Source organism: Marmota monax, unplaced genomic scaffold (assembly GCF_021218885.2).
Source record: "Marmota monax isolate L192 unplaced genomic scaffold, Marmota_monax_Labrador192_F-V1.1 WCK01_AAM20220418_F8-fsc00017, whole genome shotgun sequence".
In the NCBI taxonomy this organism is placed as follows: Eukaryota; Metazoa; Chordata; class Mammalia; order Rodentia; family Sciuridae; genus Marmota; species Marmota monax.
In genome coordinates this window covers 4739090-4752030 of record NW_026695241.1, presented here as the reverse complement: position 1 = coordinate 4752030, position 12941 = coordinate 4739090, and the positions used below count along the sequence as shown (strand labels likewise).

The 12941-nt window shown below is 51.2% G+C and overlaps 1 protein-coding gene across 2 annotated transcripts in view; it reads left to right on the top strand.

Annotated features, from left to right (window-relative positions):
* The window catches only part of Slc24a4 (solute carrier family 24 member 4), a 132121-nt gene that overhangs the window by 2332 nt on the left and 116848 nt on the right, over positions 1-12941 (top strand). For both annotated transcript variants that reach the window (XM_058577761.1, XM_058577760.1), the window contains exon 2: positions 576-686. In XM_058577761.1, coding sequence (XP_058433744.1) covers positions 576-686 — 111 coding nt within the window. The remainder of the gene's footprint in view (positions 1-575; positions 687-12941) is intronic.

Genomic DNA, 12941 nt, shown 5'->3' with positions numbered 1-12941 from the left:
GAGAACCATTTTATTTGCTAGGTCAGTAGTTTAACGGCCTTTGGTCCCCAGGCATCCTTGCCTTCTCCCATGGGCTTAGTGTGGCCTTTGGACCATTAGCATCACTTGGGAGCCTGTTAGTGTAGAATCCCAAGTTCCACCCCACTCTGGATCAGAATCTGCATTTCAACAAGACCCCCAGGTGATTTGTGTGACAGTCCCTAGGCCATTCCCCACCAACTGTCTGGCTTGCTAACTTACAGAGTTCCTGACTCTGTTTACTGAAAGAGAAGTCAATGGTCACCTAACTAAACCCTTTGTTGCACCAATGAGGGGCTGGGATCAGCTCAGTCTTGTCCAAGGTCAAATTACTTGCTGGTCTATCTGGGACTAGAAACAATGAATTAGACCCAGGAAGCAGAGTACTGTGGATAAGCAGGTGATGTATCTCCAACCATTAGCTCACTCTCTACAGTGTCTCTAAATAGCCAAACAGGTCTATTGCTGACATGGCTAGGTATGTACCTGTAAGGTCATTTTGAGAATTCAGGTATCACATTGACCTAATGTTATCTCTGACTTGTTTTCCAATCCAGGGCACAAAACAGCTTCTGCTAGCAAACGTGTTCTACCAGACGCGTGGCGGAACAGAAAGCTGATGGCTCCCGTGAATGGGACTCAGTTGTTGAAGAACTGCACAGAGCCGGGTAAGATGTAGATTCTCCTTGCTGCCCCGCAGGTCCTCCCCTGCGCCCCACAGGCTTCTGGCCCTGCTGGGGATGGTGGTGCCTGTGTGGACAGCTCCAGCCAGAGCTGGGAAAGTTGGTTTTATGAACCCTAGTAAGAAAGGGTACCTGCACCGTGTTGGAAGATAACCTGCAGACAGCCATCTGTCACACTGCTAAGCAACGCAAGTGGTTTCTTTATCCAACAACTCAGAAGGTCACATTCCAGAGTTTTGCTTGTTTGTTTGTTTGTTGTTCTCACAGTGTTACTAAAGGCTAAGTATCCCCATCCCCTGGGTCCCCTTGGTTGTCTGGGTGTCTATTTTCTTCCCCTATGGCCACTGCATGTGCTTGATGGAGGTCTAGGGCCAGCAGATCTAGGTATTCTAGTGGATGATGCTTAGGGATGGCCCACCGGGGTCAGAGAGCACCTTGGAAGGCACAGGGGAGGAAGGGTGCTTGGGGCATGGGGCCCTTTTTCTGAGATGGATGTCCCTAGGGTACCATTCCTCTCCAAGAGATAGACTCTGTTTTCCCTTGAAGTGGTTTTGATGTTTCTCCTCAGAATTCTCTAGTGAGTCAGCGGAGGTAGGGACCCAATGATGACATGTCTGTGCTCCTGCCACAGGCAGGCTTCACTTATGGGAGTGAAGAAGATTCTCAGGAGGAGAAAAGAGCAGGCAGCCAGGCACCTGGAAGCTGCCCTGGTCTCCCATGGGGCAGTTCTAGGCATTAGCTCTGGTGCCAACTCTTGGGGTCTTTGTGAGGAGGATCGAGTGGGGTGATGTGTTTGAAAACCCCGAGGGAACTGGGGGATTTTATCCGCGGTGGCTCTTTGACCAAGTTGTCAGGCAAAACATAATCTCCTTGGCTGTCTATTTTCTCACCTGTGGAATGGGCAGAACATTTGCCTGCTCTGGGGTTGTTGGAAGCATCTGGTAAGTCTCTGCATGGATTAAAAGGAGATAGATCGCCAGGCAAAGAAGAAGGTTTGGATGTCAGTCTTCATGTGTCTTATGGTCCCCCTCAGTGAGGCCATCTCCCCATTTTACAGTTTACAAAAGGTCTAGGGAGGAGACCCAGTGGCTACAAGCCACAAATCTCCCAAGTGGTGCTAGTGGCTTTGGAACCCAGGCCTGTGTGACAGAGATGTTTCATTGGCCCCACAGATCTGTGAAGGCTGAGCCTTCTCTCCAAGACACCATGCTATTTTCTACACCATTAACTTCCCTCAGGGTCCTCTGCGGAGGATCTGGGGCGTGGAGGGGAGATGAGCGCTTGCAGGGCAGTGCTGGGACTTCCCCCCGAGCAGTCCCGTCCATCCTGGTGCCTAACCTCACCCAGCACATCTTCTGAAGACTCCAGGGTGCTAGTGAACTAGAACCCAGTCAAAACTTCCCTAGCCTCATTTTTTCTCCAGAGTCCTAACATGTTCCCCCTGTGATTGATGCCAATCCTAGCAATCCAGGTCCTTGAAGTGACGGGATGGGCCCCAACATTGGCTGTCCCTCCCCTTATACCTGTTCACCCTTACAAGTGAACGCCCCTTGACACAAGTCAGGGCAGCAGATGTCTGGAAGTTTTGCCTGGGTTCTAGTTCATTGGCACCCTCATTTTGGGCCAGCTGTGCCCTTGCCCAGTAACTTTTGTCACATGCGTACCATACGAGCATGTTGGCTTAGACTGGACCCTATTTCTAAGGCTGGAGTTCTCCTATGCCCCAGTGTGGCCCCGAGGTCTTCAGCCTGCTGTTAAATCAGCAAGTATTCCCCAGACTTATAAAGCAGTCTGTCCTGTTCTACAGGAAGGCCTGGCCTTGTCCCTCCTGCGGAGGGAGAGATGGGCAATATCATTAGCAATGATTAACATCTGTACTATGTTTCACGTTGACTGCTTCCAGAATAGAGGCTGAGACATAGAAGGGACTCGGTAAACGTTGGTGGAATGATGGACTGAAGTACGTTTCCACGTATTATGTACTTCAGTCCTTACCATGTTTTTGCAAAGACAGAAGCACAAAGCTCAGAAGCTCAGTCTCTTCCCAAGATCTCTCCATCAGCAGGAGCATCCCTGGGTTATCTGGCTCCAGAAGCCACGCCCTGCCCACTCCATTGCACCAGCACCCGGGCTCCTCCCAGCTTCCCCATCCCCTGCACGTGAGCAGCTCTGCCCCTTTCCATTTCACATCTGTAGCAAACGCCACCTTTGAGGTGTGTCCGGCCCACATGTGGCCTGGGCTGGGGAATATAAGCCAAAACATGGTGCAGCCCCTGCCAGGGAGTGGCTTATGACCAAGTAGAGCCGACAAGATCTCCCATGGAGAACATGGGCGATGACCAAGGACCGCAGAGGTCTCTAATCAGCAGTCTGGGTGGCACTTTGGGTGCTCAGAGGAGGAGCAGTCCTGATGGGGTTCTGTGCTGTCATGGGTACAGTCGAGGCTGGCCTCCATTGCAACCACAGGAACTTCCCCAAACTGGGTTTAGCCCCCAAAGGAAATTATTATTTAGTAACTGGAAGTGTGAGATCGAGGGTTAAGAGGTGTCCATGACCCAGTTTCTCTCTCTCTCTCTCTGAACTCGGTTGTTCCCGTGTGGGGAGGTGGTGAGCAGAGGTCCAACTTTACACCCTCTCAGACTCTAAAATGCAGGAAAAGTACACCTGAGGCTGGGCTGCCTTGGCAGGAGCCCTGAGCCAGGGCTTGCAGTTGACTTGGCTTGGATGTGTGGCCACCCAAATTGCTTGGGCTGGGGGACTGGCTTAGACCTGGGTCCCAGGCTGTGCCTCTGGAGAAGAGAGCATAGCCCCCTCCCCCAGCTGAGTCTTTATTACTGTATATCAGAGGCACCCATCCTGGGGCTGCTTCTGTGAAGAAGGTACCAGGGCTCCGGCTGAGTCTCAGGCTGTGGTGGAGGGTGGCTTGCTGGCTGCCTCCCTTCTGCACAGCTGAGAGGTTTCCCCCAGGGCATCACGAGCTCCTGTGTCCTCTGGAGGCTTCTGCCTTGCACCCGTCTCCACCCACCCGAGGGCGTCTGGTGCTCCTATTGCTCCTCTCCCAGAGAGTTTCTTTCTTTCTTTTTTTTTTAATATTTATTTTTTAGTTTTCGGTGGACACAACGTCTTTGTTTGTATGTGGTGCTGAGGATCGAACCCGGGCTGCACGCATGCCAGGCGAGCGCGCTACCGCTTGAGCCACATCCCCAGCCCCCCAGAGAGTTTCTTTAGGGAAGAGGAGAGGAGGGGAATTCAGAGTGTCCGACTGTCCAAACCCCCACCTGCAGGTGGTGTCCAGCAAACGCTGGAGCCCATCTTTGTAAGGGCCTCTGGGCAGGGATCAGCCTCCTTCCCCGGGCCGCCTGGAGGCTCCCCTTGTTCTCTGAGAGGAGTAACTTTCACTTAAAATCATATCAAGGAGCTGCTCTGGTCATCCCAAAAGATTCCATGGGGTTAGGTGCTCTTTTCCTGGCTTGTACTTCTGTCACCTCTGTGGGAAGTCTCGATCTTGTCATTTGTGTTTCGGCTCAGGTGCCCCAGACACTCTCCCATCACCCATGCCTTGTGTTATCTTCTAAAATAACTTTGTTATCTGCCAGCCTTGAGAGCTACCTGCTCTGTGCCTGGAGAGTGGTTCTCAGTCCTGGCCACATGTGCAGTTCACCCCCAGGGCTTTGTAGAAATATTTGAAATGCCTGGGCCCCACCCCTAGAGTGTCTGACCTAATTGGTTTGGTGTAGGCCCAGGAATCTGTACTTTTAAAGGACTCCCTAAAGGGCTGGAGCAGTGGCTCAGTGGAAGAGCACATGCCTAGCACATGTGAGGCGCTGGATTTGGTCCTCGGCAACCACATAAAAATTAATAAATAAAATAAAGGTATAGTGTCCATCCACAATATATATATATAACTGCCTAGGGGAGTCTTCCAACTGGAAGACAGGTGATGCTCACCTGGTCTGAGCACTGCTGCTGCTCAGTGTGGGGGCATCACCTGGGAGCTTGCTAGGAATGTAGAGTCTCTGACCTCCCCCTGCAGATTCAAATCCACATTCTGACAAGGTCCCCATGTGATTCACCAAAGGCCAAGAGGAACTGGTCAGCATGCTGCTGGCTGCTTGGTAGACATGCAATAAATATCTGAATTTTGAGTGAGAGTTAAGACTATGTCTAACAGCAAGTTTCCTGAAAACTAGTTTCTTTCTTTCTTTTGGGGTGGGGAGAGGATATAGGGCAGCTAAAGCAATTGGCTTCGTTTTTGACCATGATGTCTTTGGAAAATTTATAAATAACTCTTTTCCAGAGATCTGAAGGCACGACCCAGGCCTCGAGGCCTTAGATGTTGGTTTTCATGGTCTATTGAGACCAAGTGAGTCCTGTGTGCATAGAGCATGAGATAGAAATAAGTGGCAGTGACTTTAAGTCCCTTGGGAACCATCTGAGCTTGGGCTGCTATAACAAAATGCCACAGCCTGGGTGGCTTGAACAATACTTATGTCTCATAGTTCTGGAGACTGGAAAGTCAAGATTAAGGTGTTAATGGACCTGGCGTCTGGTGAGGACTCTTTTCCTGGCCTGCAGTTAGTTGGCCGCCTTCTTGCTGTGTGCCCATGCGGTGGAGAGACAGCACAAGCTCTCTGGTCTCTCTTCTTATAAGGGCATTAATCCCACCCTGGGACCTCCACCCTCATGATCTCATAAAGCTCTACTCACCCCCCAATACTATCACATTGGGGGTTAGGGGTTGCCTAAAATTTGGGGGAATGCAAACATTTGGTCCACAGAAAGAACCAGTGAGTTTCTGTGCTGTGGCGGTCTCCAAGACACACAGACCCTGGTGGCATATGTCCACAGTGGGCAGACTGGGAGGGGAGGGCCACTGGAGTGTCCGAAGACAGCCGAGGTTGGAACTTGGTATGTCTCAACCGCGGCCCGCGTGGCAGGTGACACCAGGGGGCTCTGACAAATGCAGACGCCTTGGCCCTGCCCCAACCCTGAAATCAGAAGCAGCCACAGATGCATTCCAAGGGCTGCGGTGGAAGCTTCTGGAAGTCATGCCCTTTCCATCTGGATCGTCCATGGCAGGTTCTTGCTGGTCTCTCTACATCCTAAAGGCTTTCCTTGGTCACCACATCCCATGTCGCCTTTGCCGTCGCTGGCGGTCGAGCCGTCTCGGCTCAGCTCCCTGCAAGCCCCAGTTCAGTGCGTCGCTGGATTATCTGCCTCTCCCAGCTAGAATGTGGCGGGCGAACGCCTCGCTTGCTTTTTAAAACCATGGTGTACGCTTCAGTTTTTCCACCTGTAAAATGGGACACAGGGCTGATGGCTCATCTGCCTCCTCAGGTTGTTAGAATTACATGGATTAAGACGGCGTTTGGCACACGGCGCATGCTCCGAGCTCAGCTTCTGTTCTCATGATCTTCTCATCTGTTTATCCCGGCGCTGATCAAAGCCAGTGGATAATAGGTGCCAAAGAACTATTTGTCAACTGAATCTGGAGGACAAGTGAACAAGTAAACATCTCATCAGACATTTCTTCTTTCCTCTTCTGGAAACAAACATCTCTTGGCTTGATGTTTTTTAATCTTTGGAGAATTTGGGGTGCTGGAGGATGCCACGCTGATAAAGCCTGTTTCTGCATAGAAAACCCATTTTTACCTCTTGACAGGTGTTAATCTGGGCTTTTGTTTTGGTGGTGGTAGGGACTGAACCCAGGGGCACTTAACCCACTGAGCCCCATTCCCAGCCCTTTTTTATATGTTACTTAGAGTCAGGGTCTCACCGAGTTGCTTAGGGCCTCGCTAAATTGCTGAGGCTGGCTCTGAACTCATGATCCTCCTGCCTCAGCCTCTCAGTTACAGGCATGCACCACCGCTTCTGGCCCACTTTGGGCTTTTTAATTGGGGTTAGCATGGTCTCCTCTGTTCTTATGCTGCTCCCCCCATTTGAGAGTAAGTGATTCCTCCTCCGCTGAGTCCATCCTGTGCACCACGTTGGAGAGAAAGATGTCGGAGGAGCTTGGTTCCCTCCCATAGTTGCAGGGGGTTCAAGTCCTCTTTAAGGCTTTTCTTGGGAGAGGCTGAGAATGGAGGGGGGTTTCAGGGGAGCACAGGGGACTGACTCAGGCACTGGATGGAGGATCTTCCGTGGCCTCTTGGTTCTGGTCCACCCCGGCTTTTTCTTCTGTAAAGGCCACTGAGGAAGAGAGAGGCTGGCAGAGTCAGAGGGGATGGGACCCCCGGTGCCGATGGCACTGAGGCTGGCCGGAAGGAGAGGAGGCCATCGGACAGGGGTCTCCATAGACGCCCTGTATGGGAAGCAGAGGTACAAAAAGCAGGAGAAATCAGGAGCAGGAGGAGGAGGACCCAGACGCACAAAGTGCATCGGGGCAAGTGGGCGGGGAGTGCACCGTGCGGTGGCAAGATGGTGTCTGCTGGAACACTGCTGCAGCCGCTTGAGAGACAAGTCCCACATCTCGGGTTCTCGGGTTGTTACATCTTGAGTTGGAAAGGCAAGAGTTGAGCTTAACGCTGGAGACAGGAGTGCACAGTTCCCCGAAAGCAGAGGCCGGACTTCCAGGCTGGGAAGCGGCTTGACTGCACAGGGCGCAGCCTCCCGAGAGCCCGTGGCTCCTCGGATAGAGTGTTACCAGCCACCTACCAGTGGCCTAGCAGAGCCACCAATCTGATCACAAACGGAGGCTGAGGAAGACAGCAGCCTGTCATCAATGTGCCCACGCTTTTCTGTTTGGGGGGGTGGATCAGCGTCACGTGATCTTGTGGCTTGGGGAGTGGAAGGTGTGGGTTCCAGTCTCCCCTGTGCCGAGATCCCACCTGTGGGCATTTGGGGCTTTCTCCTTCCCTCTCTTCCCCTCTCTCTCTTAACAAAATGAGGTTGACCTGGCACATACAGAGATTATCAGTGTCCAGAGAAGGCTTTTGTCCATCTATCCTAGAGCTGGTGGTCGGATGTGGTAAAGGCAGACATGTGGGTTGGAGACTCAGCTCAACCCTCACCGGCTGCGTGACCTTGAAGAAGTTACATAATCTGACTGAGCTTCAGGTTTTCTCTTTTGCAAAGTGAGGATAGCAGCCCTCCCTCCCTGTCTCCCTCGCTGCTCCAAGCCCTAACCAACATGATGTATGGAAGTACCTAAACCGAGCCGAGAGCAGGAGGTAATTGCTGTGAGTGTCATTGCCGTGGCCGAACCAGGGCTTCATGTGCTGGGCACTGTTCTAAGTGTTTCCATCTATTTGCTTATTTCTCATAACAACCCTTTAGGTGGGTGCTATTATGGTCCTCATTCTGCAGATAAGGAAAAGGAGACCAAGAGAGGTTAAGTAACTAGTCCAAGGTCACCCAGCCAACACTAAGAACCAAGTAAGCGTGTGTGGGTTTAACTAATATTAAACCCCTCTATTCTGCCCCTTCTATCAGTTCCCCTATTATTAACATCTTGCCTTAGGGTGGTACATTTGTTTGAATGGGTGGGCTAAAATCAATACACTGTTATTAAGTAAAATCCACAGTTCACTCTCCCTATGGTAGGTCCTGTGGTTTTGATAGACTTCTATCCATCATTACTGTATCATACACAATAATTTCACCAACCAGAAACTCAATTTCAGGCCAGCCAGGCTTGAAAAATTTGGGTATTCCGAATCGTGAGTGTATATCGTGATCCATCATTATTAACTAAGGAGGTAGAAAAAAGATGATTTAGAGATGAGAACTTCTGTGGTGAGTTCTGGCATGTCACGGGTGTCCCCCCTGAGGAATGGGAAATGCCTGCTCGTGGCCCAGCCGACATTGGTGTGGCTGCTTCTCGGTCTGTTTCTCATATCAGTTTGTTTGCAATCAAAAGTCCCTCCCCCCCTTATCCAAACTATTGTGGCCATCTGCTAGCATCTCTCCTCCTTGCTGGGCCATCTGCTACCCCCTGACTTGCAGATTCTCCGCTCTTGACGACACGCCGGCCTCCCGCAATCCAGAGCGCGCCCACTCGGCTTCCTCTTGAACTCTGAGGAACGTTCCTCCCCGAGTTAAAAATGGAACTCATTAAGCATTGCCATGTGCTGCCTTGGGTGGAAGGGAAGAGTCGGATGCTTGACAAGGGATGTTTGACAAGGGATGTTTGGATCCAATGTTGTCCGTTACCCAAGGGGCCATCAGAGCATGGCATGTCGCTGTGCTGGAATACTCTACTGTTTTCCCCAAGAAAGTAGTGGATGTCCCCCTTGGGAAAGGCTCAGAAGGTCACAGTGTGTCTGAGAGGGGAAGGCACACTCTGCTGGGGGATCTACCCCTTGCAGAGGGGACCCATGGCCAGCTGGCTTCTGGTCCTACAGCTCCCCGCTTCTCATGGTAATTGCCCAAGAAATCAAATGCAGCATGCATTTCTTGAATGTGCACATGCCCTGTGGTGCACTAGGCTCTGAGCTGAAAGGGACCCAGTCCCTACTGTCAGGGGACAAGAAATGGAATAGGGATGTGGGGGGCGGGGAGACAGGCCTGAGCTCAAAGACAAAGCTGCCTGTGGCAAATACCATGGAGCAGGGTCCCCCAAGGAGGGTGTTGGGGAGGAGGGAGATGTCTCAGGGCCAGAGTGAGGACCTCTGAGCCTGGCCTCAGAGGGCCGTTGCTGGCCACGGAGGGACATCTAAGCAGATAGTACTGTGCTTTGAAAAGTGCTTCCTGAGAAATCGGAGCATCATCTCTGTTACCTGGAGGAGTGCTTACTAGCAACCGCTGTGTCCTGCTCATTGGTTGTCCAAGGGAAAAGAGAAAACAAACACCAGCTAAGAGAACTGCACAGTAGTAAGTAATGAGGCTTTGGGGATTTATCAGGGAGTCGGTGCTCAGCTCGGGCTACAATGGAATCAGATTACTTTGATTTTAATTTTTTTTTAAGTGCAAGGGTGGGGGGCTGGTGGTTGGGAAGTGTGGGTATCTGCCACCTGCCCAGGATGAATTTGGGAAATGGTTCTTGGTGGCTGTGCTAAGCCACGGTTAGGGCGGATGCCTCGGATTGCAGGTGTGCTTGGTTCAGTGAGAGCCCGTGGCAGGTGGCAGCCGTAACAACGGGCACATGTGCTGGACTTTCCCCTTCCCTGTGAGATTCTTGAGGGCAGGGGGTGATCCTGCCTTTACTAGTTCTGTAGCCTTGAACTCATTTACTTTCTAACCTGAGGGAAGGGGCAAGTTTGTTTTATTCACTGATGGATCCTGAGCTCTGGAACCATACCTGGTGTGTGTGAGCTCCTGACGGTTATACAGTACCTTCCTCCCAGGGCTCTTCTTACCTGGAGCTTGCATGTGCATATTATTGTTCATTGAGGACCAGAGCTGTTGACTCTGTGTCTGACCAGGCCACGCAGATGCAGGATCTGGGGTGTGTTTGTACTAAATCTGGTGCTTTCCACTGGCCATCTGAGACCTGGGGAAGGAGGTCTGGAATAGAGAGGCCAGGGTTGATGCCCTGACAACCTGTGTGGTTTTGTGCAAGTCACTGACTGACTGAGCCTTGGTTTGCAGGCTGTGGAACGGGCATCAGCCTATGGGCTTTGAAGGACTCAATGCCACGTGCTGTGTGGGTGGTGACGACATTTGCACCGTGGGCCAGATGCTTCAACTCCAAAGAACAAGCCTTCTTTGTGTTATAAAGAAAATCAGTTATTTGGCAGCTTTTTAGATTTGGTCCTTTTCTGAGTAAGATTTGGTGGGAGCATTGTGCTTGACTCTTGGAAGGCAAAGATCTCAGTGCTGGGATGTCTGGCTGGAACAGAAGGAAGAAGGGTGTTCAGACATCTTTACACACGCTCGTTCTCATGACCCCACCGTTGGTTAATCTCACTTCATGCTACAAATGTCAGACTTTTGATTTCATTATACATGCCAAGTTCAGTGAGCGCTGGGCAGATCCCATGCTGGCTGGCTGGCTCTGCACTAAAATATGTGTTTTTATTAAAAGAGCCACATACGCAAAAAATGACCCTGCTAAGGAGGCCCCCTGGTAGGAAGCCATCCCTGGGTTTACTAGGTGACCGCTGGGTGCATATTGGTTGAGTGCCCCTGTTGCTGGGCCCATGGGGAAATTAAAATTGACCTAGCTGTGCACCCTGCCAGCCCAACAGGGAACCCCTGTTCTAGTTGAGAGGACAGGAATCTACAAAGCCATCCTGCGTTACAAGGGGAGTGGAAGTGCTACAATGCTAGTGTTCATTGTAGAGGAGGGAATTAAAGTCCTTGATGTCAAGGTCGTAGAGGGCATCACATCAAAGGTAGCATTAAAGATGCTTTTGAAGGATGATGGAGTAGACACTTAAGTGGTTCTGTTCTAAGGACTCTGCACACATTGCCTGGCTGATCCTTTTAACAGTACTTTGGGGTCGGGGGGGTGTCACCATCTCCTTTTACAAAAGCTACCAGGAAGGTATGGAGGGAGTTAAATAACTTGTCTACTGGAATAGCCATATTGGTCTAGAAAGGTAAAAGTTAAATTTTTTCCATTTATACAGGGATAACACACTGTATTATATCTGTAAGGTCCTATCCATGTGGGTTTGATTACAGAATTATTTTATTATTTTATAAATAATGAAAAACAAAAACAAACCAAAATCTTGTCCAAGGTCTCCTAGCTCAGAGTTGGCTGAGCAGGGGTTGCACTTGGGCAGCCTGGCTTTAGAGTCTGCTCTTTGGAGGAGGAAGGCGAAGGGTCCTCTGGCTGAGGGAGCAAAAGTGCTGGGTGATCTTGGGACATAGGGCGTCTAGGTGGGTTTGGCTGGTGAGTCACCTATAATGTAAGCAGACAACAAGAGCCTTGAACACTCAGAGGATTCACGCTCTGCCTTGTAGGCAGTGGGGACTGATGGTGATTTCTGAGCAGTTGTGTGTTTTAGGAAGACAGCCCTGCTGGTGGGCAGTGTGGGATGGCTCAAATCAGGATCTGTGCGTGTTCTTAGCATCGTGCTTAATAAGCATTTCAGGGCCAAAGAAAGTGAAGAAAGAACAATTAGTAGCTACCACAGAGAGATTTAGGCAGAGGGGATGGTCTCCTGCAGCGTGTCAGGGAGTGAACAGATGGGCCCAATCTTGTGGGCATGCGAGGTAGGAGGTAGGAGTTGTCTGCTCTGATCACAGGTGACATCCAAGGTCTGTGGCCCTGCCATTTTCCATGATGGAGCATGGAAAGTGTGCCTTCCTTTCTTCCGCTCTATGTGGACCCTTGTCCAAGAAGAGCCGTTTCCTGCGCATGGTGGCTGAGTTTTATCCTGTATCCCACCTTCTCAAGTGTGCATCTGACAGACACTCTTCAGCCTCCATGGCTGGGACACTAGGGGGATGCTAGAGAAATCCCTGCCCCCAGTGAGCCGCAGGTTGGAAGGACCACATAGGCTTGTAATGGTCACCTGTAGTGGCACGGCTGGAAGGCTTCACAGAGTGTGCAGCACCTGAAGTGTGCTTTGCTATAAGTGAGTATTTGATGGACAGATGGGGGAGGGCTGGACGACCTGGTACAGTGACCGCAGAGATGGGATGGGGAGAGAGAATCTGCTACATCAGTGGTGAGAGAGGTGTTTCCAGTTGGTCCTGGGCTCAGGTCCTGGTGGCTTTTGAGGCAGATCATGTAAGTTCCCTGTGCACTGTTTCCTGTCTGGCTCACATGAGGTTCCAGGAGTAGGAAAGAGGCACCTGGGGCACCCGGCAGGCAGGGTGGGAGAGGCAGGGATGGTGGGGGTGTGGTTCTCACCCTGCAGAAGTGCAGTGGGGGTGGGGCTGGGCACCACCTTTCATCCATTTGCAGGAGCCGTTTATTACACTTTTTTTTCTTTTTTAACCAGCATGGCTTATCCCCGTAGGATTGCACAGAGGCATCTGCTATAAGCAACGTTGGAGGCATTTAAACAAAATAATAGGGAAAAGCTTATGAAACCGAGCATTATCTAGAACACAGACAAGTGGGGACACCACACTCTGAGGCTCATCCTGGTGTCCTTTTCTGCCTCTCCCCCACTCAAATCTGCAAGAGGGCAGCCGAGCACCCCTCCTGAAAGGGGTCCGGGTAGGGTGGTTGGCCTTTGTCTGTCTCCCCAGCTGGAGATGAGCACTGGATGGAGACCCCCTGATGAGCGGCTGGAATGCCTTCTTACTGCTGAACAAGCTCCCTACCAAGGTGCTGAGCCCAGGGAGCCACAGGGGCTTGAGCAATGTGCTAGATGGGAGCTCTGGGAACACGGGACGCCC